The sequence below is a fragment of the Entelurus aequoreus genome, linkage group LG04 (assembly GCF_033978785.1).
Source record: "Entelurus aequoreus isolate RoL-2023_Sb linkage group LG04, RoL_Eaeq_v1.1, whole genome shotgun sequence".
Lineage (NCBI taxonomy): Eukaryota > Metazoa > Chordata > Actinopteri > Syngnathiformes > Syngnathidae > Entelurus > Entelurus aequoreus.
In genome coordinates, this window is record NC_084734.1 from 31,114,374 (window position 1) to 31,141,865 (window position 27,492).

The 27,492-nt window shown below is 38.0% G+C and overlaps 1 protein-coding gene across 5 annotated transcripts in view; it reads left to right on the forward strand.

The window, feature by feature from the left end:
- utrn (utrophin) overlaps positions 1-27,492 on the forward strand; it is a 393,845-nt gene that overhangs the window by 316,838 nt on the left and 49,515 nt on the right. For all 5 annotated transcript variants that reach the window (XM_062044584.1, XM_062044587.1, XM_062044585.1 and 2 more), the window contains 6 exons: positions 744-805; positions 2,502-2,576; positions 5,150-5,351; positions 7,886-7,971; positions 18,240-18,397; positions 25,498-25,664. In XM_062044584.1, coding sequence (XP_061900568.1) covers positions 744-805; positions 2,502-2,576; positions 5,150-5,351; positions 7,886-7,971; positions 18,240-18,397; positions 25,498-25,664 — 750 coding nt within the window. The remainder of the gene's footprint in view (positions 1-743; positions 806-2,501; positions 2,577-5,149; positions 5,352-7,885; positions 7,972-18,239; positions 18,398-25,497; positions 25,665-27,492) is intronic.

Sequence of the window (27,492 nt, forward strand, 5' to 3'; positions counted from 1 at the left end):
ACCCTCGCTCCATCCTTGTTTGTGAATGACTGAGCATTTCATGGAATCTACTTTTATACCCAATCATGACACCCACCTGTTCCCAATTTGCCTGTTCACCTGTGGGATGTTCCAAATAAGTGTTTGATGAGCATTCCTCAACTTTATCAGTATTTATTGACACCTTTCCCAACTTCTTTGTCACATGTTGCTGGCATGAAATTCTAAAGTTAATGATTATTTGCACAAAAAAAAATGTTTATCAGTTTGAACATTAGATATGTTGTCTTTGTAGAATATTCAACTGAATATGGGTTGAAAATGATTTGCAATTTATTGTATTCCGTTTATATTTACATCTAACACAATTTCCCAACTCATATGGAAACGGGGTTTGTATTATGAACAGATTCCCCAAAATATATAAAAGGGGTGTCCAAATGTTGTTTACCAAGGACCACATACAGAAAAAATACAAACTGTTTTTGTCATTAAACAATTTCAAAGCAAGTTAATTTAGGTCAAGACATGTTAATTAATTAATTATATGTAATAAAAAAGAGAGTATGTCTCTATTTACACTATGTTGAGGCCACCAATGGCCCCCAAGCCGGACTTTGGACACCCTTCCAACACAAGTATTATTATTATGGTAGCAAAATGTCCGGCATGTTTATGAACAATGTAAACAGTTTTCAACTTACTTTTTACTTTTTCTTAGACAATGTTTGACATCCTGATTCTTCTACTGTTTTTTTTTGTAGCCACCAGACACAAACAACATGCTGGGACCATCCCAAGATGACGGAGCTCTACCAGTCGCTAGGTAGGTTATCTGTGGAACAAAAAAATATCAAAATGTCCTAATATGGTTTGTTTGTTCACATAGAACAACAATGTATGGTGATTTTGAAATTATATTTACAAAATTTTAGCTATGACTTTAGCTTGATCCTACAGTCTTATTCGGAGTTGTATAAATGTATATATATTCAGTCATGTTGTGTTAGCATTAGCTAACAGACTTACACTCTAAAAGTGGAAAACATTTTAAATGTTTTGTCATTTAAAGGGCGCTTACTTGCTTTTAGAAACTTTTGTGATCATATACCTACTAGGGTTGTACGGTATACCGGGATTAGTATAGTACCGCAATACTAATGAATCCTATTCAGTACTATACCGCTTCTGAAAAGTACCGGTCCACAACCCCCCAAATCCCCCGTCGACGTCACGTCGTGTCATTGCTGGTTTACGAGCAGTTGAACATGTTCGGCAGCGCACAATCACGGAGAAAAGGGAGAATGGACGCATTTTGGCTTAAAAACTAAAGATAAAGGTGAAGTTATAACACTGAAACACCCTCAGGAAGAGGTGCTTTAAGACATGGCTAGCTAGCTAGCGGCTAATGTCCTGCCCCAGTCCGCAATGTTTTAGCTACTTCTAAATCACTAATCCTCGCCTCCATGGCGACAATAAAGTAAGTTTCTTACAAGTATCATCCCTGCAGGACGAGGAATAGCTAAACATGTTTCACTACACAACGTAGCTCACCCGTGTCAAAATGTAAACAAACGCCATTGGTGGATCCACACCTAACATCCTCTGTTATTATACCTAGTACAGGAGCGTATCTAGTCAATACTACTATGGTTACGTCGTTTTTTTTTGGCATCACAACATCTTCTTTCGTTTAAAAAAAATGTATTTTATGTTTATAAACTCAGGAAATATGTCCCTGGACACATGAGGACTTTGAATATGACCAATGTATGATCCTGTGACTACTTGGTATCGGATTGATACCCAAATTTGTGGTATCATCCAAAACTAATGTAAAGTATCAAACAACAGAAGAATAAGTGATTATTACATTTTAACAGAAGTGTAGATAGAACATGTTAAAAGAGAAAGTAAGCAGATATTAACAGTAAATGAACAAGTAGATTAATAATTCATTTTCTACCACTTGTCCTTAATAATTTTGACAAAATAATAGAATGGAAAAGGACACAATATGTTACTGCATATGTCAGCAGACTAAATTAGGAGCCTTTGTTTGCTTACTTACTACTAAATATAAGTTGTCTAGTATGTTCACTATTTTATTTAAGGACAAACTTGCAAAAAGAAACATATGTTTAATGTACCGTAAGATTTTTTGTTAAAATAAAGCCAATAATGCAATTTTTTGTGGAACCCTTTATTTAGAAAAGTATCAAAGTACCGAAAAGCTTGAAATAATTTTGGTACCGGTACCAAATTATTGGTATCGGGCCAACACTAGCACCTACATTAGCTTATCATCTTTAGCTTCAGGCCTTTGTTGCGTTGCCTAACAGAATCACGTACACTGCTGCTATTTTCTGTTGAATTAAATTATACTTAATAATGGTTATTTTTTATTAGTTATTATTGCACTATAAATGAAAAAAAGAGGTCTTGCTTCAAGTTTAAAAAAAGGAGTTTAGCAGCTCTTTGTTTACTATTTCTTTATATTTTGTCCCTTTTCTCATACACAGCGGACTTGAACAACGTGAGATTCTCAGCGTACCGCACTGCCATGAAGATCCGCCGCCTGCAGAAAGCGCTCTGCTGTAAGTCAAATGTGTATTATTCGTGGATTACCACGGGTGATAATGTTGCACACAATGCTTGTGTTTAACACCTTTTTGGCCAATTTTAGGCTGCTTTATTCCTAATGTGTAACTGGCTGCAGCTGCATTGGAGCACAGTGACAAATGTGATATACCGTATAAACTATCATTTACCCGAGTGGTTATTATAACAACGGCCCTTTGAGGCAGTCCTGCTGTCTCCACCGTCATAACAATAAAACACAAAAGTACAGGTGCAGTTTTAACCTAATGAATTGTAATAATTCAAGCCTTTTAGGGAGCGCTATTGTATTGTTTTCCAATGTCTATTTGTCGCGGGGATGCATTAGCCTGAGTGATTCCAGATTGGATGAAATCCAAGTTCGGAGCAGTGATGTCATATTCACAAACACTGGTTGGTTTTCATTGTGTGCGTCTCAACGTGAATGTCCACTAATTGATGTGTGAGTGGCACATTTGCACACAAACACGCATGACAGGCATACTATGAAACACCTAATTGGGTTAAGCCTGTGCCAGGGGTGCTTGAAAGGCACAAAACGAGCTTGCGTGGCATCCGGCTAATGTGCCACAGCGTAGCCTCTCGGCGTCATGTCATATTATGTGTGCCTCCTGCATACGTGCACAACAGTAATTAGTGCAGCATGGTGAGCAGGAGGTAGGTAGCACAAGGCAGTGCTGACAAATGTTGCATGTGCAATAAAGATTAATGCAATTGTTTTCTTCAAATTGAGTACACAAGTTACATTTCATCAAGCCATTGATTATATCTTCTCAAGGGACAATACTATTAAAATACAACTTGCATATATAGTAGATCGCCGCTCCTTTTTGGGGGTTACGTTTCAAGACCCCCGCTTGGATGGTAAATAAAAAAACTGAAATAACGGACACCCATAAAAACCTCTACCGGTAGCTCACCAAAGATTGAAATAATATTTGCTTCAACTCTCACTGTTTTTAAATCGAGACAGGATGCCTCAATTAAATGACAAATTACCACAAAATATCATAATGACAATAACCGTACTGCTTCCTAAATAAACAACTTCAAGGGGAACTGCTATTTTCGAGGAAAATGTTGCCTGTAAATCACAATCCTTATGAGAGACAAGAACACAAATGTATTTTTTAATGCATTCTAACTCATAAATAAAAAATTCAGCTTACAATGGAGCTATTGGGAGCCATGATGTCATTGTGTCTAATGGGAATATATGCACAACCCATCAGTCGACATCCCAGTGAGAGCAGGCATTATACAGTAAGTGATGTTTTATTATGCACACCTGTGAAGTGAAAAACAATTTCAAGTGACTACCTCTTGAAGCTCATCGAGAGAATGCCAAGAGTGTGCAAAGCAGTAATCAGAGCAAAAGGTGGCTATTTTGAAGAAACTAGAATACAAAACAGGTTTTCAGTTATTTCACCTTTTTTTGTTAAGTACATAACTCCACATGTGTTCATTCATAGTTTTGATGCCTTCAGTGACAATCTACAATGGAAATAGTCATGAAAATAAAGAAAACACATTGAATGAGGAGAAGGTGTGTCCAAACTTTTAGCCTGTACTGTATATATATTCATATATACAAAATCAAAAGATTAAAATATTTAATCACGGTTAATTGCAAATAAATATAATTTGTTGTCATTAATAAGTGTAAACAGACAATTTTCAAGTTTGTAATACTATGACTGGACTATTAGTTTGCTTTAATGAAATGTTTTTGAAAGAATATACTTTTTTAAATGCAGGTGCACAAATCCACTGTAATTTACAGTAGTCAGTGATTATAGTGCAGTATTTTTGTAGTATCCGCTGGAAATGTGTTAACACACACATTATTGTCTTGCTACACAATGTGCTATACAAGTTGTACATATTCTACACTAAAACATATCCAAGTGTAATTTCTATTGAATTAATGTGTGGTTAATGACATGTGAGATAATCTAAAGTAGTATTTTAAGGAGCGTATAGGCACTTTTTGTATTTCACTATGTAAACATTGTGTGCACAAAATCACTTTGCTCTTAAATCTTTTAAATGAATGCAGAACTCAATTTCCTTCTTTTACGAACAAATTTATCTCTGGATTATTCCAATAGTGTTCAATTCCATTTCGCAGCATCGAGCAAGTCAGACCGTATCATGGTTGATGAGCATTAGGGCGAATCATAAAGCCTAGAAATGAGCATATAAACTTTTATGAGAAGTAAAAAAAAACCTAACTCTGCCCTTTTGATCAACTTTTTCCGCTCAATGCTGTATAAAAATGTGCATTACAAAAATGACAGTCACCAGCAAATTAGATTAATGGAAACTTGACTGACTTATTTCCATCATATCAATATTTGATCACAGCGATCCATCTGTTTTCGCTCTCTATGCACTCATGCAGTTTTTCTATCAACATTGTGTGCCAGTTTCAGCAGCTTGTCCCATTTCTAGAACATCATTCAACACAACTGCTCCTACAAAAAGTGACTGACTCATCTAACCTACATCATCACTTTGGTGTCCCTTCCTGCCCTTTTTTCTTTTGCAGTGGACCTGTTAGAGCTAAGTGTGGCCCAGAACACGTTTGCACAGCACAAACTGACCAACAACAACCAGCTTCTGTCCGTCCCTGACGTCATCAATTGTTTGACCTCCATCTATGACGGCCTAGAGCAGGAGCACAAAGACCTGGTCAACGTGCCGCTCTGCGTCGACATGTGTCTCAACTGGCTGCTTAACGTCTACGACACGTATGTTTACATCTGCAGTTATTTACTACACTTCACAGTCGACAATGGACCTCCCCCATAGTAATGAAGTCCTTCCTGATTTACCACATTTAGATTCACCATTTTCACCCAAATTTAGGATGACCCTTCCAATATTTATTTAAAAGTTACCTATGATGATTTTCCTCTTTTGTGACTTATACCGTATTTTCCAGACTATAGGGCGCACCGGATTATAAGGCGCACTGCCGATGAATGGTCTATGTTTTATCTTTTTTCATATATTAAGCGCACCGGATTATAGGGCGCATTAAAGGAGTCATTTGTATTTTATTTTTCTAAATGTAAAACACTTCCTTGTGGTCTAAATAACATGTAATGGTGGTTCTTTTGGTCAAAATGTTGCATAGATCATGTTTTACAGATCATCTTCAAGCCGCTTTGTGGGCGGTCTTATTTACGTGGCTCACCTTGGGCAGTGTCTTCTCCCCGTCATCTTTGTTGTAGCGGTGTAGCGTGCAAGGACGGGAGTGGAAGAAGTGTCAAAAGATGGAGCTAACTGTTTTAATGACATTCAGACTTTACTTCAATCAATAACGGAGCAGCATCTCCTCATCCGGAAACAACAACAACGCCGGAAATGTGTCCCGTGAAAAAACGTCCGACCGGAACTCTAATAACTAAAGTTCCTTGGGTGAATAATGTAAACTCACTACACCGGTATGTTTTAGCGCTTTCATGGCGAGTTTACTGGCAGATATAAGTAAGAACTTTACACTGGTTTATATTAGAAATTGCAACAGTGGAGGATGAATGTCCCATAACAAGAAGATAGAGAAAAAGAAGAAGCTTATCGACTACGATGTCGGACTACAAAAGGCGGATGCGCGCAATTTTTCAGGATATACACTACCGTTCAAAAGTTTGGGGTCACCCAAACAATTTTGTAGAATAGCCTTCATTTCTAAGAACAACAATAGACTGTCGAGTTTCAGATGAAAGTTCTCTTTTTCTGGCCATTTTGAGCGTTTATTGACCCCACAAATGTGATGCTCCAGAAACTCAATCTGCTCAAAGGAAGGTCAGTTTTGTAGCTTCTGTAAGGAGCTAAACTGTTTTCAGATGTGTGAACATGATTGCACAAGGGTTTTCTAATCATCAATTAGCCTTCTGAGCCAATGAGCAAACACATTGTACCATTAGAACACTGGACAGATAGTTTCTGGAAATGGGCCTCTATACACCTATGTAGATATTGCACCAAAAACCAGACATTTGCAGCTAGAATAGTCATTTACCACATTAGCAATGTATAGAGTGTATTTCTTTAAAGTTAAGACTAGTTTAAAGTTATCTTCATTGAAAAGTACAGTACTTTTCCTTCAAAAATAAGGACATTTCAATGTGACCCCAAACTTTTGAACGGTAGTGCATGCAGATCCCAAATACAGTTCAGCAGGTACCAGAAGGTAAGGGAAGTTGCTTTTACATAATATTGCGAAACAAAACACCAGATAATATGTCTTACCTTATACACACACCATAATAATACTCGTATGTTGAAGCACAGTAACAATCCATCAAGCGGTGGGGCTTCATAGCTTACCAAAGTCGTACTAAAACATTTTGATAGATTTTTGAGCGCCGTGTGTAATGTTCTATATTTTAAATGGAACATATAAAATGTTAGTGTTGTTTACTTGAGTCATATTGCCATCATATTGCAGTCTACATGTATCTCTTATTTTTGACTGCCATCTACTGGTCACACTTATCATTACATCATGTACCAAAAAAAATTGCTTCCAGGTCGGTAAGCAAAACCAGAATTATTCCGTACATTAGGCACACTGGGTTATAAGGCGCACTGTCAAGTTTTGAGGAAAAAAAAGGATTTTAATTGCGCTTTATAGTCCGGAAAATACGGTAATTTGCTAAACCCCGATTATGAGACAACCTATCTTTTTCACATCTTTATCTGGGGGGAATTATTTATTCTGGCCAATGTGGCATTTCAAAGATGAAGAAAGAAAATTAAATGTTTATTTTTATTTTTATAAAAGTGCAGAAAAAAATTATGAAAGGACATCCATATCCAGACCTCCACCATGGCCAAACAAATCTTAAACACAAATCTTGTTTTGGTTGGATAATAAAACGTATTGGTCTATATATTACTACATCGGCTAGAACACAGCACCACCTGGCAAGTGGACATTAATGACCAAAAATGAAAACATAATGGATGATTGTCTGGCATGTGTCAGCCCTTGTTATCAAAACAATACTTGTAGTCTAGCAAGGGAGTACTGATGAAGTAATGAACTTAAATGTAACAATCTTATCCAGCATGTTTAAAATTAACTAAATATTTACCATTACCATTGTTTTTGGTGGAAGTTTTTCACACAGAAATGTATTATTCATTTATTTACGTATCTACGATACAACTTTTGTATTAACTGTCATTAGTAGATTGTGTATGTGTGCCCAATAATGTATGATGCAATTACTATTTTCATCTACTTTAAATGGTTGTGTTGGTCTCTTTAAAGTGGTCGCAGTGGGAAGATCCGGGTCATGTCCATGAAGATCGGATTGCTGTCTCTCTGCAAGGGACACCTGGAGGAGAAATACAAATGTAAGTGTGGTCACGTGGTTGAGATAACGACACGTCGTCCTCTTTAGCCTCACACTAATACTTAAGTCTGTAAGTGAGAGACAAGCATGTCAAGGCTCGTGTAATTGGATGAGAGACCTCCCACACTCTGTATTTCATTCTCATTTTTTTCCCCAAAGATTAGGGAGTGTGAATTAGGTTTAAAGCACTGGGAGAAAACAATCATTTTACACCTCTTATACTGTATCTGTGTCCTTGCAAATGTCCACCACTGTCTTTGCATTTATATTTGCACCTTGTCTGCCTGTTTGTTCATTCTCCTCCTGCTTTTTTTCACATTCTGGCATACAATATTCCATCCCTGAGCTTATGCATTCCCTTGGCACATTCTATTAGCCCAGAAAGAGTATCACGCACGCCTGATTGAATCCTTCCTCTTTTGCAGCCGCACAGTCATTGGCTCACAAATAGCTACAGCAACACATCCACAGACATTAACCATGGTTGTTTCCATCTTTTTTGACAGTTATTTATTAGCCTTAGATGTTGTTAGGCCATTTGACACATTGTGGGGTTTACTTTAAAAAAAGCTTGGTTTTTACAATTCCATAAGGAATATTGTGTCACCAGTATATTTTATGAGCTAAAGCAGGGGTCGGGAACCTTTTTGCCCGAGAGAGCCATGAAAGCCAAATATTTCAAAATGTATTTCCGTGAGAGCCATATAATATTTTTTAACACTGAATACAACTAATAGCGTGCATTTTTAAGTAAGAGCAACATTTTTAGAGTATAATAAGTCTTTTATTCCTTTTAATAACATTGTTATTCTGAAGCTAACCAATAATAAATAAAATACTTCTTACCATTAATGCGACTTCTTGAACAGGTGGGGGAGGAAACGGATGGATGGATTAAAATGCATGAGAATGTTTTATATTTTGAAAGTTATTTTTAACACTGTGATTACCAGCGGAATTATTCATAACTTATCGTGTTAAGCAATGTCAGCTAAGATTTATCTGAGAGCCGGGTGCAGTCATCAAAAGAGCCACCTCTGGCTCGAAAGCCATAGGTTCCCTACCCCTTAACTAAGGCATCGTGTTTTTTGTGCAAAATATAGCATCCATCCCACCAGGTGCCTAAAGTGTAGTTTGTAGTTAAAGGCCTACTGAAATGAATTTTTTTCTATTTAAACGGGGATAGCAGATCCATTCTATGTGTCATACTTGATCATTTCGTGATATTGCCATATTTTTGCTGAAAGGATTTAGTATAGAACAACGACGATAAAGTCCGCAACTTTTGGTCTCTGATAAAAAAAAGCCTTGCCCCTACCGGAAGTAGCGTGATGACACCGGAGGAAGGACTGCTCATATTTTCCTATTGTTTACACCATCAGCGAGAGAGATTCGGACAGAGAAAGCGACGATTACCCCATTAATTTGAGCGAGGATGAAAGATTTGTGGATGAGGAACGTTAGAGTGAAGGACTAGAATGTAGTTCAAGACATATCTTTTTTCGCTCTGACCGTAACTCAGGTACAAGCTGGCTCATTGGATTCCACACTCTCTCCTTTTTCTATTGTGGATCACGGATTTGTATTTTAAACCACCTCGGATACTATATCCTCTTGAAAATGAGAGTCGAGAACGCGAAATGGACATTCACAGTGACTTTTATCTCCACGACAATACATCGGCGAAGCTCTTTAGCTACTGAGCTAACGTGATAGCATCGGGCTCAAATGCAGAAAGAAACAAAATAAATAAACCACTGACTGGAAGGATAGACAGAAGATCAACAATACTATTAAACCGTGGACATGTAAATACACGGTTAATAATTTCCAACTTGGCGAAGCTTAAAAATGCTGTTGCTAACGACGCCATCGAAGCTAACTTAGCTACGGAGCTAACGTGATAGCATCGGGCTCAAATGCAGATAGAAACAAAATACATAAACCCCTGACTGGAAGGATAGACAGAAAATCAACAATACTATTAAACCGTGAACATGTAAATACACGGTTAATGCTTTCCAGCTTGGCGAAGCTTAAAAATGCTGTTGCTAACGACGCCATTGAAGCTAACTTAGTAACGGGACCTCACAGAGCTATGATAAAAACATTAGCGCTCCACCTACGCCAGCCAGCCCTCATCTGCTCATCAACACCCGTGCTCACCTGCGTTCCAGCGATCGACGGAAGGACGAAGGACTTCACCACGATCATCCGTGCGGTCGGTGGCTAGCGTCGGCTAGCGCGTCTGCTATCCGAGTCAAAGTCTTCCTGGTTGTATTGCTGTAGTGCGCCGCTAATACACCGATCCCACCTACAACTTTCTTCTTTGCAGTCTTCATTGTTCATTAAACAAATTGCAAAAGATTCACCAACACAGATGTCCAGAATACTGTGGAATTTTGAGATGAAAACAGAGCTATTTTGTATTGGATTCAATGGGGTACCGATACTTCTGTTTCACTGGTTACGTCACGCGCATACATCATCATACATAGACGTTTTCTACCGGAAGTTTAGCGGGAAATTTAAAATTGCACTTTATAAGTTAACCCGGCCGTATTGGCATGTGTTGCAATGTTAAGATTTAATCATTGATATATAAATTATCAGACTGCGTGGTCGGTAGTAGTGGGTTTCAGTAGGCCTTAAATACAGAGCAGGGATTTAAACAAGCTGGATGGCATGGCTGGCATGTATTAATAAAGCTTCAATAGCTCTCTTTAGAGAATCTCCACCGATTATGACACAAAATCTTTCAAATTGATAAGATATTTACAATTCTGATTACATTTTTTCTGCTTATCGATTCAGTTCTTTATCGATTCTCTTTTCTTTTGTTTTTTTTTGTTTTTTTTTTTAGGGAGAAAAAGGAAGACCGAGGGGGGAATTGTGGGGACAAGAGGGGGATTAGACAGAGAGACAAAAACAACAACAGCAAACACAACAACAAAAACAACAACAGAGCAACATCAGCAAATACGACATGTACAAATGTGATGGTAAAAGTAATAGCAAATAAGCAGTTAGCGAAAATAAAAAATAATACAGAAATGACAATGAGCATTAATTCACTAAAAATGGAGCAATATGAATATCAATAGAAATAGTGCTATTGATAATAAATAATACCAGTACTTTACCTTTATTATCAACAATACAATTGTTCAAATGCAACAATACATATACGTAATGATAACTTGAGATACGAAAGAATGCAGAAAAATGGAGGGGAAGAAAGAGAAGCAACCTACATTAACCTTGTAGATTGTTATAGTAACAATAGGTTAAGCTTTGTCCGTGTGCCATGTGTTATACCCAGTTTACCCTAGGGCAACAACGTTAATATATGTTTGATGAAACGTGATTATGTGCATGAGTGTATGTGTGCATATGTACTTGTATATGTACAGTAAGTGTATATGTGTGTTTGTACAGCGAATGTATATGTATACAATGTGTATGTGTGTGTTTGTACAGCGAATGTATATGTACAGTATGTGTATACAGTATGTGTGTTTGTACAGTGAATGTATATGTACAGTACGTGTATATGTGTGTTTGTACAGTGAATGTATATGTACAGTATATGTATGTGTGTGTTTGTACAGTGAATGTATATGTGTAGTATGTGTATGTGTGTGTTTGTACAGTGAGTGTATATGTACAGTATGTGTATATGTATGTTTTTACAATGAATGTATATGTACAGTATGTGTATACAGTATGTATACATGTGCGTGTGGATGTACGAACTGTGAGTGTGTAAATATGTACTGTATTTATTTGTATATGTATGTGGGAGCGTAGGTACCTATGTATGTGTGTGAGTATATGTGAATTTGCATGTACAAATCGATTCTCTTTTCAATTCTCATTTGGAAAACAAATGATAACAAACAGGTCGATTTGCATCAACGTTGTTTGTTTAAGAAGAAACATGAGTATACTGTACTAACCTAACAGTGAGGTCTGGGGCGGCCCACAGCCTCGACGGGGTACCAGGGGGGTCCCCAGAAAAAAAACATTTGTTTTAAAAATAAGGTTCCCTCCGGGTACTCCGGCTTCCTCCCACCTCCAAAGACATGCACCTGGGGATAGGTTGATTGGCAACACTAAATTGGCCCTAGTGTGTGAATGTGAGTGTGAATGTTGTCTGTCTATCTGTGTTGGCCCTGCGATGAGGTGGCGACTTGTCCAGGGTGTACCCCGCCTACCGCCCGAATGCAGCTGAGATAGGCTCCAGCGACCCCCCGCAACCCCAAAAGGGACACGCGGTAGAAAATGGATGGATGGACAACAATAAAATAAATATTTGACTGTAGAAATCAATAAAATACAACATAGATTATGTGATAATTGCATTAATGTTCAGTAAAATTTAATTAAAATCATTGTTATTTTGGCAGCAGTTTTTAATTTAGTGTTTTAGACATAGTCTTTTGACTTAAATGTTTTCTAGTTTTAGTCAAATTTTAGTCATTTAAATAGATTTAATGTTAGTTTAGTTTTAGTTGAGTAAATTCCTCAACATTCGATTAAGATATAAAGTATAACACATCTTTGAAGTTGTCTTGAAACCACAATTATGAAGGTTATTGCAGAGCATCTCAAAAACTAAATTCACAACCAAACCTGCACTTCGTGAATATGTCAGTTAGTACATTTTACACTCACCTTACTGTATGCTATTATTTTAGCTGAATTTATGAATTTGCGTTTTCAAATGTTGAATATTATATGACTGAAATGGTCTTATGAAGAAACTAATTTAATTGCGTATAACTACACTGAGTGTGCACAATTTACCTCTTATCCACTGTCCCTTTTTAAAAACAGCAATTAGTGTTTTAAATCTTGAACATATATATATATATATATATATATATATATATATATATATATATATATATATATATATATATATATATATATATATATATATATATATATATATATATATATATATATATATATACAGTGGGGCAAAAAAGTATTTAGTCAGCCACCTATTTAGTCAGCCACCCATTGATTGTCAATGGGTGGCTGACTAAATACTTTTTTGCCCCACTGTATATATATATATATATATATATATATATATATATGTATATATATGTGTGTATGTGTATATATGTATATATGTGTATATATGTATATATACATATATATGTACATATATATATATATATATATATATATATATATATATATATATATATATATATATATATGCATATGTACGTATATATATATATATATATATGTATATCACATACCTGTCTTTCTTTGTGTGTTAGCTTGAAAAATTACAAATATTTGTTGTCGCGTTGTGCAATTAACTGAACAGTGGGCCGAAGACATTGAATAAAGTGCATTGGACAGGTATCCTAGCTTATTAAATTGGCGGACAAGTTCGGCCATGTTGTACTACAAAAGTAGCGGTAGAGTAAGCGGTCTTGCTCCTGCGCCATTGTCTTCAACAGTTACAGTAATTCAGTACAGTATGAGTAGTTTCGAAATATTAGATTCAGCCTACTTACTGTTGTGTAGATGTATGGATGGTTAGCCTGCAGACAGTGCATCCATATGTCTTTTCTTTCTTTCAGCTGTAGAAGGCATATTGTATTGACATGTGTAACAATATAGTAGGGATGTAAAAACATGAAATTATCATATCACGGTTATTGTGACCAAAATTATCACAGTTATCATTATTACTGTGGTACTGCACAATGTGCTCTTAAGGTACTTCTACACACACTGATTTTTTTTTACCAATTTATATAATTTTAAACATAACTAAAATAAATAGCATTGTTTTAATAGTTAACCTGTTATTGTTTGAAATATTGGTTTTTACTGTAGCGCTTTGAGTTATTTAAATGAAAAGAACATAACAAAAAATGTATTATAATCTTATAGAATTTCTGGGGGGCGTTGTGTCTTACTCTGTTCAGTGGTCCTCGAACGTACCGTAAAAACACCCCGGTGTCGTATTCCTCTGAGGAAAGATTGATCATCATAATTCCGTTCTAAGAGAGCACAACTTGTAGCTTCAATGTGCACAATTGGATGGCTTAGTTGCTCAGACAGCAATGTGGTTGTATAAGTTTAGATTGGGGTATGTTGTTTCTTAATGGGGAAAGACGTTAGTGTCAGTCAGTCCGTGAGTTTATCAAAGTACAGTTATCAGTCTTGGTTTTTCAATCATTTTAATCTAAAAGAGTAATACTAACCGTCAGGAGTTTTGCCACGGTCATCATTATTACCGTAACAGTCTTGTTTGCCCAGTAATAAAATGTACCGTAAAAGCTTTGCCTTACAAAAACAGTAGTTCTGATTGAATGCCCTCCGTGATATACCGCCCCTGCCTTCCACGCTACTGTAATTTGATCGATTCCTAACTTGTCCTACCTGCCTAAAGATGAAATTAAATATGTTTGGATTTTGTCTATGTCAACATTTTCGTCTTGTTTTTATCCGTTTACTAAACTGACAATTTTGTTATTGTTTTCGTCAAATTGCATTTTTTGTGATTAGGTATCGTCCTCTTTTAGTCATGGAAAAATAGGTTGTTGACGTTAACTAAGACAAAACTTTTTAGTCAACAAAATTAACACTGATTAAAATTATTTTTAAAAGGCTATATGAGCTGAGCACTAAAAGCAAAAGTACATCATTCAATGACAAATACGAGTTAGCCAAATCTAATGGAACTGTGCATTGTGCAATTCTGAAACCATAGACTACGAAAATTAAACATTGTTTTTCCCAGAAAAATAAAAGTATCTGCTTTTTTCAAAGCACTTGGGACTGTCTCGCATCCTTACTTCTTGGTGCAATTTTTTTCTGGAGGGGGTACACGCAATCCCTTCACCAACGCCACCTTTTGCGCCACTGCCGCTAAGATTTTGCGATTGTGTAAAGCTAATTCAAATGTGTACCAGCATCACTTTTGACAGAAATGAAGAATCACAATGATAACATCTCGTCATCCCTCATTAGTTCGGTATTATCCACTTGTGAGCAAAATGCGCTAAGCACGAAGAAATATAAAACTGTTTTTTTTCCTATCATCCTTGCGGCGCCCCCTAGAGAATGCTGGGCACTTTCCTATATCTAAACCAGCCACTGATTAAAGGCCTTCAGTTCTTCTGCCTAGCAATAGGAAGGCAGGCAAACATGTGAGATTAGCACAATATTTGATCTACGTATATTGCAGCGACTGAAATGTTTTTGGAAATCTTGAAAGATTTGTGTTGGCCATGTTTTTTTTTTCATATAAAATGATCACTCCGGATGTTTGCGCATTAAATCTCATACTCACATGGGCACCATGACACTCAAATTGCTGTTGAATAATCCAGTTATGAGCATAATATTAGAGTTGGCTACTCATTTATTCAGAAATTATTATATTTTTAGCATAATACAGTTTTTCTTTATCATAGGGTTGAGGCTCATTGTTGGGCCGCCAAACAATATATGTTTCTCAGCTCTGGTCCGTGTGGGCCGGAACCGTAATACATTTTTCCACCACAGTTGTAATACATTTTTCCACCACTTGTGGCAGGAATGACAATATCTAAATTGACAGTATATTTTGAGCGAGTGACTTACTACAGGATTAATGTTAAGTGTCTTCACTGATAGAGGCAAAGCTGCACCCATTAGGGCTGCTAATGAAGCAGAACCACAAGAATGTGTCTCCAGCTTCACCCATGTAGGACTTTCCTGATGTAGATGGTAATATGTCCAGTATGACATGCAATGAAAGTTGGTGGCCCAGTAATACATACAGAAATTTGGAAGGGCCATACCTCCATCATGTTTTGCTCTTTGTAAAAACTCCTTGCGCAGACGTGGCTGTTTGCCATTCCAAAAATAAAATGAGATTATTAAATATACTGTCAATTTAGAAAACATTTTAACCTGCAAGGAAAGAGCCTTTTCAGCCCAGTCGCATCGAATCACTGCTTTCCACCTTCAACACTTGACTCAGCTTTTAATATGTGGCATCAAAGGGGTTTGAAATGTTTCAATGACCTTTTTATAGACAATATATTCGCCTCTTTTACAGAGTTGTCCAAGAAATTTAATCTACCCAGTTCCCATATATTTAGATATTTCCAGATAAGGGATTATGTTGAAACAGTTCTTCCGCAGTTCCCTAACAAACCCTCTAAATCAACCACAGATGAAATGATGTCTTTAAATCCAACAAAGAAGAGGGCAATCTCATATATACTTAATTTACTTTTAGGATTAGAATGCACTTCCATGCTAAGAATTAGAACAGCATGGGAACAAGACCTCCAAATACCAATAGATGACGTAACCTGGGCAAAAATTTAGAAAAGGTTTCACTCATCTTCAATGTGCGCACGACACTCACTGGTCCAATTTAAAGTGATACACCGGGTACACTTCTCAAAAGCAAAATTAGCAAAAATATTTCCCCAAATTAAGCCATTGTGCGATAGATGCAAAGTAGATAACGCAACATTAATACACATGTTTTGGCTGTGTCCGAAGCTAAAGGGGTACTGGAAATCCATCTTCGAAGCACTCTCCACGGTCTTAACAATTCAAATCGATCCAAACCCTTTAATTTCAGTATTTGGAATCATTCCTGAAGGGATGGAACTACCTGTAGGGGGTCACAAAATAGTTGCCTTTACCACCCTCCTCGCACGCCGCCTGATATTGTTGAAGTGGAATGAGGCTGTCCCACCCTCAGTCTCCCACTGGATAAGGGACGTGCTAGCAAACCTGAAGCTAAAGAAAATAAGATTTACATTACGGGGCTCTGAAAACAAGTTTTTTAAAGTGTGGAGACCTTTTTTGACTTTTTTTGACCAATCCTCTACACAAGTGCAAGAAGAGCCCTAGATATGTACCTTAATATGACTGCCGACGTTTCAGGCCTTGTCATGCTGCTTCTACAGTGTGTTTCAGTTTTCAATTACTTTGTCTCAAGTGCCTTGTATTGAACTTTATTTTTTTATTTGTTTTTACTCTGGGTGCTTTTGTACTCTTACTTTTGTTTTTTGTTTTTGTTTTGAGTGACATCAGGGGTAGGGGATGAACAGGGTTTTAATTTGTTGTTAAATTGAATGTGAAATCAATAAAAAGAACTATGAAAGGAATGACAATATCAAATAAACACAAGAAGTCTGGAGCTAAAGTCATACTGAAGTTTCTTAAGTGCAAAAATTATGACTAAAGTGGTGATGCTTTTCATTTGCACTTTAAATTTCATTGACAATTTATTCAAAAAACATACACTACCGTTCAAAAGTTTGGGGTCACATTGAAATGTCCTTATTTTTGAAGGAAAAGCACTGTACTTTTCAATGAAGATAACTTTAAACTAGTCTTAACTTTAAAGAAATACACTCTATACATTGCTAATGTGGTAAATGACTATTCTAGCTGCAAATGTCTGGTTTTTGGTGCAATATCTACATAGGTGTATAGAGGCCCATTTCCAGCAACTATCACTCCAGTGTTCTAATGGTACAATGTGTTTGCTCATTGGCTCAGAAGGCTAATTGATGATTAGAAAACCCTTGTGCAATCATGTTCACACATCTGAAAACAGTTTAGCTCGTTACAGAAGCTACAAAACTGACCTTCCTTTGAGCAGATTGAGTTTCTGGAGCATCACATTTGTGGGGTCAATTAAACGCTCAAAATGGCCAGAAAAAGAGAACTTTCATCTGAAACTCGACTGTCTATTCTTGTTCTTAGAAATGAAGGCTATTCCACAAAATTGTTTGGGTGACCCCAAACTTTTGAACGGTAGTGTACGTATTAATAATATTTAATATTACATTAGTTAGAAATAATTTTTTTAATGATTTAATTGTATATAAATGTATTCATTATCAGTTATTTGAGTCCCTTCTTTTGCAGTATATTTGATTAGTATTTATTTTTGTAATCAGCCTGACCGAAGCCATGATAATAATCTTTGTGATTAACGCATGGTTTTAGATCATTTGACAAGGTTTATCCTGTTAAACTGTAAGCAGGTTATATATAAATATTGAATACAATTAACATTAAGAGTAAGATTAAGGTCAGTAAGATTACTGACTAGATTACAGTGTGGACCTCGGGCCCCATTGTAGTGGAAAAGTTGGGCCCCAAGGTCAAAAATGTTAGAACCACTGGCGCAAATATATATCAAGGATTCATAAAAAAAGATAATAGCGACCTCTTCTCTGGTTTACTTACATGTCTTTTTATTTCTCTCCGCAGACCTCTTTAGTCAGGCGGCGTCATCGGGGGACACGTGTGACCAGCGACAGCTCGGCCTCCTCCTCCACGAGGCCATCCAGATCCCCAAACAGCTCGGGGAGGTGGCCGCCTTTGGAGGTTCCAACATCGAACCCAGCGTGCGGAGCTGTTTCCAACACGTATGTTCCTCTCGCATGTAATACACACCAGGAACACATGACGTCAGCTATGTAAGCGATTACATTCTCAGTACGACGCTGGCATGGAAACAGGCGTTTAGAACAATTTGAGAGAGATTCTCCTATGTTGCTTTTTTGTGTTAGGAAGGTAATGGAAACAATATTGTTAGCGCCATGGCTAGCACTCAGTATATTCACTTGTCACCAGCCTCAAACCTAAATAAAGGACTTCCAGTATTTAAACTCCGCTGACCAACCACGACGCCTCAATGGCCCCCAGTCAGCTGCTGAGTGTCCTCTGCAGCTTTACTGCGGCCAGAGAATCAATTTCACAGCTTTATCACTGGATGTTCCTGGCATTTAACGATGGCTTTATCCCCCCAGGGATTACTCTTTCATTTCCCTCCCTCACATTCTCTCTGCTTGCTTCATTTCCGGGAAGTGAACATTTAAATTGGGGGGGGGGGGGTTATAAATTTCCCCTATATCCTGTGCTTCAAATTCACTCACACAAAATAAATTGCACCTAGGCAGGCTCGATACCAAAATTGCAGCGGCAGATGTGGTGCAGTCATGCATTAATCATTCCATCATCAAACTAAGTTGGCTGCTTGAAAGTTGCCTGAAGAACACACACACACACACACACACACACACACACACACACACACACACACACACACACACACACACACACACACACACACACACACACACACACACACAGATGTCCAGTATGAGACCTGTGTCTGTCCCGCCAAGCAGTCCATTTTCTTTATTAGTCCGATGATAGCACTGCTATAAATCTGACCTCCTTGACTGTTACTGTACTTTTGTCGCCGGCTTTCATTTAACCGTCCATCCGTCTATCAGGTCATACTTTCAGACTGAAAATTCTTCTTCTCTTCTTGCATTTATTTCAAAACTATTCCTGCCAAGCCAAATTATGTTTTGGTAGTCGTGTTCAAACACTAACATGATGATTCTCTGTTCTCAATTGAAAAGTATTGCCCTTTTCTGTTTTGTCAATGTTGGAAAGGTTACATTTGATTTGTTGGGCCGCATTCTGGCATCATGATGTCTTCACAAACTGGCAATTTGATCTTTCAATCAATCATAATGTTTAAAAGTGTCATGTCAGTGTTAATCATGTTTTTGTTTTGCTTGGGTTTTGGGCTCTTTTTAGTTCCTGGTTGCACTTCCTTGTTTGGTTTGGTTTCCATGGTCACCCATTAGTTTTCACCTGTCATGTCACGCACCTGTTCACCTGTCTTGTCACGCACCTGTTTTCACTGATCACGTCACTATTTAAATCTGTCTGTTTCTGTTGTTCGTCCTGGCGTCCTCGCACTTTTTGATCCCTCCACTTCATGTCATGTCACAGTTCTTTGCCAAGTAAGTTTTGTTCATTTATGCCACAGTTAGTGTTTTTGTTTTATTGTTCATAGTTTCTGCCTTTGTGCAAGTTTTGTGTTTCTACCCAAGTTTTGTATTTCCGCCCTCGTGCAAGTCTTTTGTTTTGTATAGTCAAGTTTTCTACCTCCACTGTGAGCGCCTTTTGTTTATTCTTTTTTTATTGTTAAATAAACATGTATTTAAATTCACGCCTCGCACGGGCCAATTTTCCTTTGCCTTCCGGAGAAGCAAAACCCAAGAACCCAGTTATGACAAAAAGTGTATAGCTTCACCAAAGAAAGACTTTGGGGCTGATCTACTAAAGGTGTGTGTGTACTAAAACACGTGCAAACTTGATAGCACGCGCAAAGGTCGTCTACTAAACGTGTGCAGAAAGGATTGCGTTGGTTAAAGGGGTTTTGCCTATCATTCACAATCCTTATAAGAGACAAAAACAACTACGTCTCTTTTTTTTAGTTTTTTTAGGCACAAAAAATGCTTGCAAGATGCGGCTAATGGGAGTCACCATTGTAGCCTTCAAAGCCCTCTCAAACAACGTCAATATTTACAGTATTTTGGTCACTTATTCCCTCAGCGCATTTATTTCCGTGCCCATAGCAATGTACTTCCGACTTCCGGCAACAAACGTGAGTTTTCTTATCATGGCAGACTACGTAAATTGGTTTCAAAATGATCGGTATCAGTTTCAAGTTTCAAAAAGTAAAATGTATGACTTTTTAAAATGCAGCTGTGTACACAGACGTACGGAGAAATACAGTGCGCCAATAAACATTAAAGGCACTGTCATTTGAGTGCCGACCCAGTCACATAATATCTACGGCTTTTCACACACACAAGTGAATGCAAGGCATACTTGATCAACAGCCATACAGGTCACACTGAGGGTCGTCGTATAAACAATTTTAACACTGTTACAAATATGCGCCACACTGTGAACCCACACCAAACAAGAATGACAAACACATTTCGGGAGAACATCTGCACCGTAACACAACATAAACACAACAGAACAAATACCCAGAACCCCTTGCAGCACTAACTCTTCCGGGACGCTACAATATACACCCCCGCTACCCCCCCACCCCCATCCCAACCCCACCCCCCCAATCCCGCCCACCTCAACCTCCTCATGCTCTCTCAGGGAGAGCATGTCCCCAATTCCAAGCTGCTGTTTTGAGGCATGTTAAAAAAAATAATGCACTTTGTGACTTCAATAATAAATATGGCAGTGCCATGTTGGCATTTTTTTCCATAACTTGAGTTGATTTATTTTGGAAAACCTTGTTACATTGTTTAATGCATCCAGTGGGGCATCACAACAAAATTAGGCATAATAATGTGTTAATTCCACGACTGTATGTATCGGTATCGGTTGATATCGGTATCGGTTGATATCGGTATCGGTTGATATCGGAATTGGTAATTAAGAGTTGGACAATATCGGAATATCGGATATCGGCAAAACAGCCTTTATCGGACATCTCTATAAAATATTGGCGCAGACAGAAGCCAAGAGAGTCAGGACCGGCCTGACTTGACGCTGAAAATGTGATGCTTGCCAAGGTATGCGGGCAGAAATGGAGTGCTTACCCAAAATCAACTGGAAAATAACGTTCCAGGCCACCTGGACCAAATGGATAAATGTTCATGGAGTGAGTCACTTTAATATTGATCATGATGTACGCAGCACGTCATGCGTGTTATACAGTACATATGCTGTCGAGCTACCTGTGTCTAACAAAACATGAAATGTGGGCTAATACTTAACAGATACTGTAATATAATTGTTCATGTTTTTCAGTAGGTACAGATTGGTGTCCTATCACATTGTGTTGTGCATTCCGAACTCAAAAACCATTTAGCTGCTGACACTGAAGCTAGCTTAAGGCTAATGCCGTAGCATGCTTTCGCAGGGCAATTTGTTAGTACTCTAGAAAAACAGTACCTAAGCGTTCGCTCTTTCAATAACAATGTCGCGTCAGCTTTGTTATTATACAGGTTACGGAACGCAAATTAAGTATTGTTGTTGGTTTTTTTGGATGCATTTTTAGAGTGATGTAGAGGCAGAATTAATTAATAATGCAATTATAATTATTTAGTACACGCAGCCTGATTTACTTAACTAGGAAGTGATTGCAGCACCTAAATTAGCATCTTCATTTAGCACATCCGAAAAGTATGTGAAAATTGACAGTTACACATACAGCTGAAGGATCGGTCCTGGCGCTGCAAAGACATATGATGGACATATGTAAATCGTTCCTCCTCAGTGTGTGTGGGTCAACATATTTGGACTGACACGAAATACAAATATTGGACATATGGTATATTCAGCAACATACTTTTATAATTTTATACAGCATGCATCAGCATTTTTGGAGTTTTGCCAGCTGTTCACAATCCTTAAGAGAGACAAGAAGGCAGATGTATTTTTTTTGTATGCATTCTAACTCGTAAATAACTGTAAAAAAAATGTCAGTTTACAATGGAGTCAATGGCAGGTATTCTATTCTGCCCTTAAAGCCCTCTAAATAACCTTACAAAAACAGTGAAAGGTACTCCATTTGCACTTTGTGACCTGAATTATGAGTTGGATTGTTATTATATGTGCTAACACTAACAAACTATATATAGCGGCGCCGTGATCACAAATAAACTAACTATTTTGTGCTGCTGTATTGACATCGTCGGCTGGTGAAGCTCATGAAAGTTTATTCATAAACAATGCCTCTTACCTTCATAGTAGAAGTATGAGGACATAATTCAACAAGTTGGTCAACTTTGGCATCCAATTTACACCCGGTAAATAGATGTTTAGTTCCACACCCCTTTTTTCTTCGTGAGAATTTTATGTCATTCTTCATCTAAACGGGAATATATTAACATCCTATCAGTCGGCATCCCAGTGAGAGAAGACATTGTACAGTAAGTGATGTTGTAGTTATGAATTATGTTGTTGAAGGAAAAGCGAACGTGATTCATTTGTGAAATTAATGCGCAATGAGCAACACATGTGAATATTACGTGTTATTATAAATGTGCCTCTTACTACATTACACATATTCTTAAAGTCAATGCTACCTCTTATTTTTCATGTATCTGAGCAAACGCAAAAACTCCCTGAGCGTTCAATGGAACACACGTGAGCAACATCAGACGTGCACACTGTGGACAGCAGCACACGTCTCAAACCTGATATCATCACAATTTAAATGCCTTATGAATATAATCAGATGACAGCATTTCCATGAGAATTTGTTTCTAATATTACCCTATTTTTCCATTTGGTTATATATTATATTTAGTTTAATATTTAATTTATAACCAAAATAAATATTACAGAAGTCACTCACTTATGCTGTTAATTGGATCCGGGCCTGACCATGGTAAATTAAGTTCTGCAGAGAAGGAATATTATTAACTAAAGCTTTAAAAAAATGTTTATGAATTTCAAAATATGAGATTTTATTATTATGAGATGCCCTATGGACATGAAATAACACCCATATGGTCCACTTTACACTCTTTTTATATGTTAAATCCAATATAGTGATGGTGCTTGAGGCTCAGCCAGTCAGTGGCCATATTATATAACAGCACCTCTGATTGGTTTGCTCTCATCTCATGGCCAATACTACTGTCGTATTGGTATTTTTTATTCATTTAGCTATTTTTATGCTTGAAAATCCAATATGTAGAATATGCTGACGTGGTGAGCATGACTTTAACAAATAGGCAGTTTAATATACACTACCGTTCAAAAGTTTGGGGTCACATTGAAATGTCTTTATTATTGAAGGAAAAGCACTGTACTTTTCAATGAAGATAACTTTAAACAAGTCTTAACTTTAAAGAAATACACTCTATACATTGCTAATGTGGTAAATGACTATTCTAGCTGCAAATGTCTGGTTTTTGGTGCAATATCTACATAGGTGTATAGAGGCCCATTTCCAGAAACTATCACTCCAGTGTTCTAAAGCTACAATACTGACCTTCCTTTGAGCAGATTGAGTTTCTGGAGCATCACATTTGTGGGGTCAATTAAACGCTCAAAATGGCCAGAAAAAGAGAACTTTCATCTGAAACTCGACAGTCTATTCTTGTTCTTAGAAATGAAGGCTATTCCACAAAATTGTTTGGGTGACCCCAAACTTTTGAACGGTAATGTATATATTTTTTAAAATCCTAATTAATGCATTAATTTAATGTATTTACAAAATCCAAAACCAGTGAAGTTGGTATGTTGTGTAAATCATAAATAAAAACAGAATACAATGATTTTTCAATATATTCAATTATATTCAATTGAATAGAGTGCAAAGACAAGATACTTAACGTTCGAACATCGCACAGGTGAACAGGGAACAGGGAACAGGTGGGTGCCATGATTGGGTATAAAAGCAGCTTCCATGAAATGCTCAGTTATTCAAAAATAAGGATGGGGCGAGGGTCACCACTTTGTGAACAAATGCGTGAGCAAATTTTTTAAGAACAACATTTCTCAATGAGCTATTGCAAGGAATTTAGGGATTTCACCATCTACAGTCTGTAATATCATCAAAAGGTTCAGAGAATCTGGAGAAATCACTGCACGTAAGCGATGATATTATGGACCTTCGATCCCTCAGGCGGTACTGCATAAAAAACCCGACATCAGTGTGTAAAGGATATCACCTCATGGGCTCAGGAACACTTAAGAAAACCACTGTCAGTAACTACAGTTGGTCGCTACATCTGTAAATGCAAGTAAAAATTATACTATGCAAAGCGAAAGCCATTTATCAACAACACCCAGAAACGCTTCGCTGGGCCCGAGCTCATCTAAGATGGACTGATGCAAAGTGGAAAAGTGTTCTGTGGTCTGACGAGTCCACACTTTGAATTAGTTTTGGAAACTGTGGACGTTGTGTCCTTCGAAACAAAGGGGAAAATAACCATCTGGACTGTTATAGGCGGAAAGTTCACAAGCCAGCATCTGTGATGGTATGGGGGTGTATTAGTGCCCAAGGCATTACACATCTATGAAGGCACCATTAATGCTGAGAGGTACATACAAGTTTTGGAGCAACATATGTTGCCATCCAAGCAATGTCTTTTTCATGGACGCCCCTGCTTATTTTAGCAAGACAATGCCAAACCACATTCTGCACGTGTTACAACAGACCTGTCTCCCATTGAAAATGTGTGGCACATTATGAAGCCTAAAATACCACATTGGAGACCCCGGATTGTTGAACAACTTAAGCTGTACATCAAGCAAGAATGGGAAAGAATTCCAGCTGAAAAGCTTCAAAAATTGGTCTCCTCAGTTCCCAAATGTTTACTGAGTGTTGTTAAAAGGAAAGGCCATGTAACACAGTGGTAAAAATGCCCCTGTGCCAACTTTTTTGCAATGTGTTGCTGCCATTAAATTCTAAGTTAATTATAATTTTTTTTTTATTACGTTTCTCAGTTCGAACATGAAATATATTTTTTTTTGCGGTGTATTCAATTGAATATAAGTTGAAAAGGATTTGCAAATCATTGTATTCTGTTTTTATTTACCATTTCTGAAAAGTGCTGTGGTAAATTGGTGATTGATGAAAGACAAGATGATGAGCCACATTTTGTGTTCTGAATTTGAATGACAACCCATAAAAAATGGCCAAAGCTCTAATTCTCTTGTCCCTTTGTGTCTTTAGGCGACCAACAAAGTGGAGTTGGACCCCAGGCAGTTTGTGGACTGGATGCGCCTAGAGCCTCAATCCATGGTGTGGCTTCCTGTCCTGCACAGAGTTGCGGCCGCTGAGACGGCCAAACATCAGGCCAAGTGTAACATCTGCAAGGAGTGTCCTATTGTCGGCTTCAGGTACACACCTCTTTATTGTATGCCTTATTTTTACAATGCTAGTTTACAAGTGTGCAAAGCGATCAAAGCCGTGCACACACTGGTGTTTGCTGTTAATCATAAAGGGCAGAACGGCTCTGGAGGGCATTTATCTAAATGTCAGCACAGGCCGGACCTCTCACTAAATACCAGCCAGAGCTGCACGCTCACACACTGCCAGGTTCACAGCCTTCACAGAGAACGTTGGCAACAATCCATAACAGACCACTCACACACATACCAACTCACAGCTTATGTTTTGGCTGCTGTTGGTGCGATTTGCCGCACAAACTCAATAGGCATTTATTTTGGGGGTTGGAAATGAATGCAACGCCACGCTGAGTGGAGCTGGAACCGAAAGCGCAAAAAAGAAAATGCAGTCGGACGTTTGATGAAGCAAGTGTCTCCTAAGTTGTGTCACTGATTGATGAGATGGTTGAGGAAAATGCAGAGTAAGCTTTTTGTCATGCAACATGGAAGGTGTCCTAGGTGTTGCGAGACCATTTAATGAAGTCCCAATTTTGTACCCATTCAGCATTTCAGGCATTTTCATTCTATGTCAAAGCGAGGCCTCTTTAAGCTATTTTATTGATCACCTATCAGGTATATGATTTATTCGTTTGTTGAAGTAGATCGAGATCCATAAACATGTTAATTTGGGATTACATTGGATTTTTACACATAGGAAGTAATGGAAATAGAAATAAAAGGTTAAACTGTAAACAGTGTTCCAAGGGACTGTCATACTGTACGAGTGTCAGAAAAACTGTTCAAATGTAAAACAAAAAACTGTCTAATCAAAAAACACAATTATTGATAGCATGCACATACTTTTTTTTAATGCTGTCATACAAGGGTACAAAACTAACTGCAAAATGTTTTTGTTTCTGACAAAGCCAAATGTGTAATTTAATTTAATTCATGGCAGCATTCTAAATTCTAAAGTTAATTAATTGTCCTGAATTGATCAGTGTCAGAGGTTGGTCTGCATTGCCGACAGTATGTCGGACCCATTTCCAGTGAGGGTTGGACTCCGCCTATGATGCCCTTTGTCACCGATTCTGTTCATAACTTTTATGGACAGAATTTTTAGGTGCAGTCAGGGGGTCGAGGGGATCCGGTTTGGTGGCTGCAGGATTAGGTCTCTGCTTTTTGCTGATGATGTGGTCCTCATGGCTTCATCTGGCCAGGATCTTCAGCTTTCACTGGATCGATTCGCAGCCGAGTGTGAAGCGACTGGGATGAGAATCAGTACCTCAAGCCAGAGTCCATGGTTCTCCACAAAAGGGTGGAGTGCCATCTCCGGGTTGGGGAGGAGACCTTGCCCCATGTGGAGGAGTTCAAGTACCTCGGAGTCTTGTTCACGAGTGAGGGAAAAGTGGATCGTGAGATCGACAGGCGGATCGGTGCGGCGTCTTCAGTAATGCAAACGCTGTATCGATCCGTTGTGGTGAAGAAGGAGCTGAGCCGGAAGACAAAGCTCTCAATTTACCGGTCGATCTGCGTTCCCATCCTCACCTATGGTCATGAGCTTTGGGTTATGACCGAAAGGACAAGATCACCTGTACAAGCGGCCGAAATGAGTTTCCTCCGCCAGGTGGCGAGGCTCTCCCTTAGAGATAGGGTGAGAATCTCTGCCATTCAGGAGGAGCTCAAAGTAAAGCCGCTGCTTCTCCACATCGAGAGGAGGATGAGGTGGTTCGGGCATCTAGTCAGGATGCCACCCGAACGCCTCCATAGGGAGGTGTTTAGGGCACGTCCGACCGGTACGTTGGGAAGACTATGTCTCCTGGCTCACGCCTCGGGAACC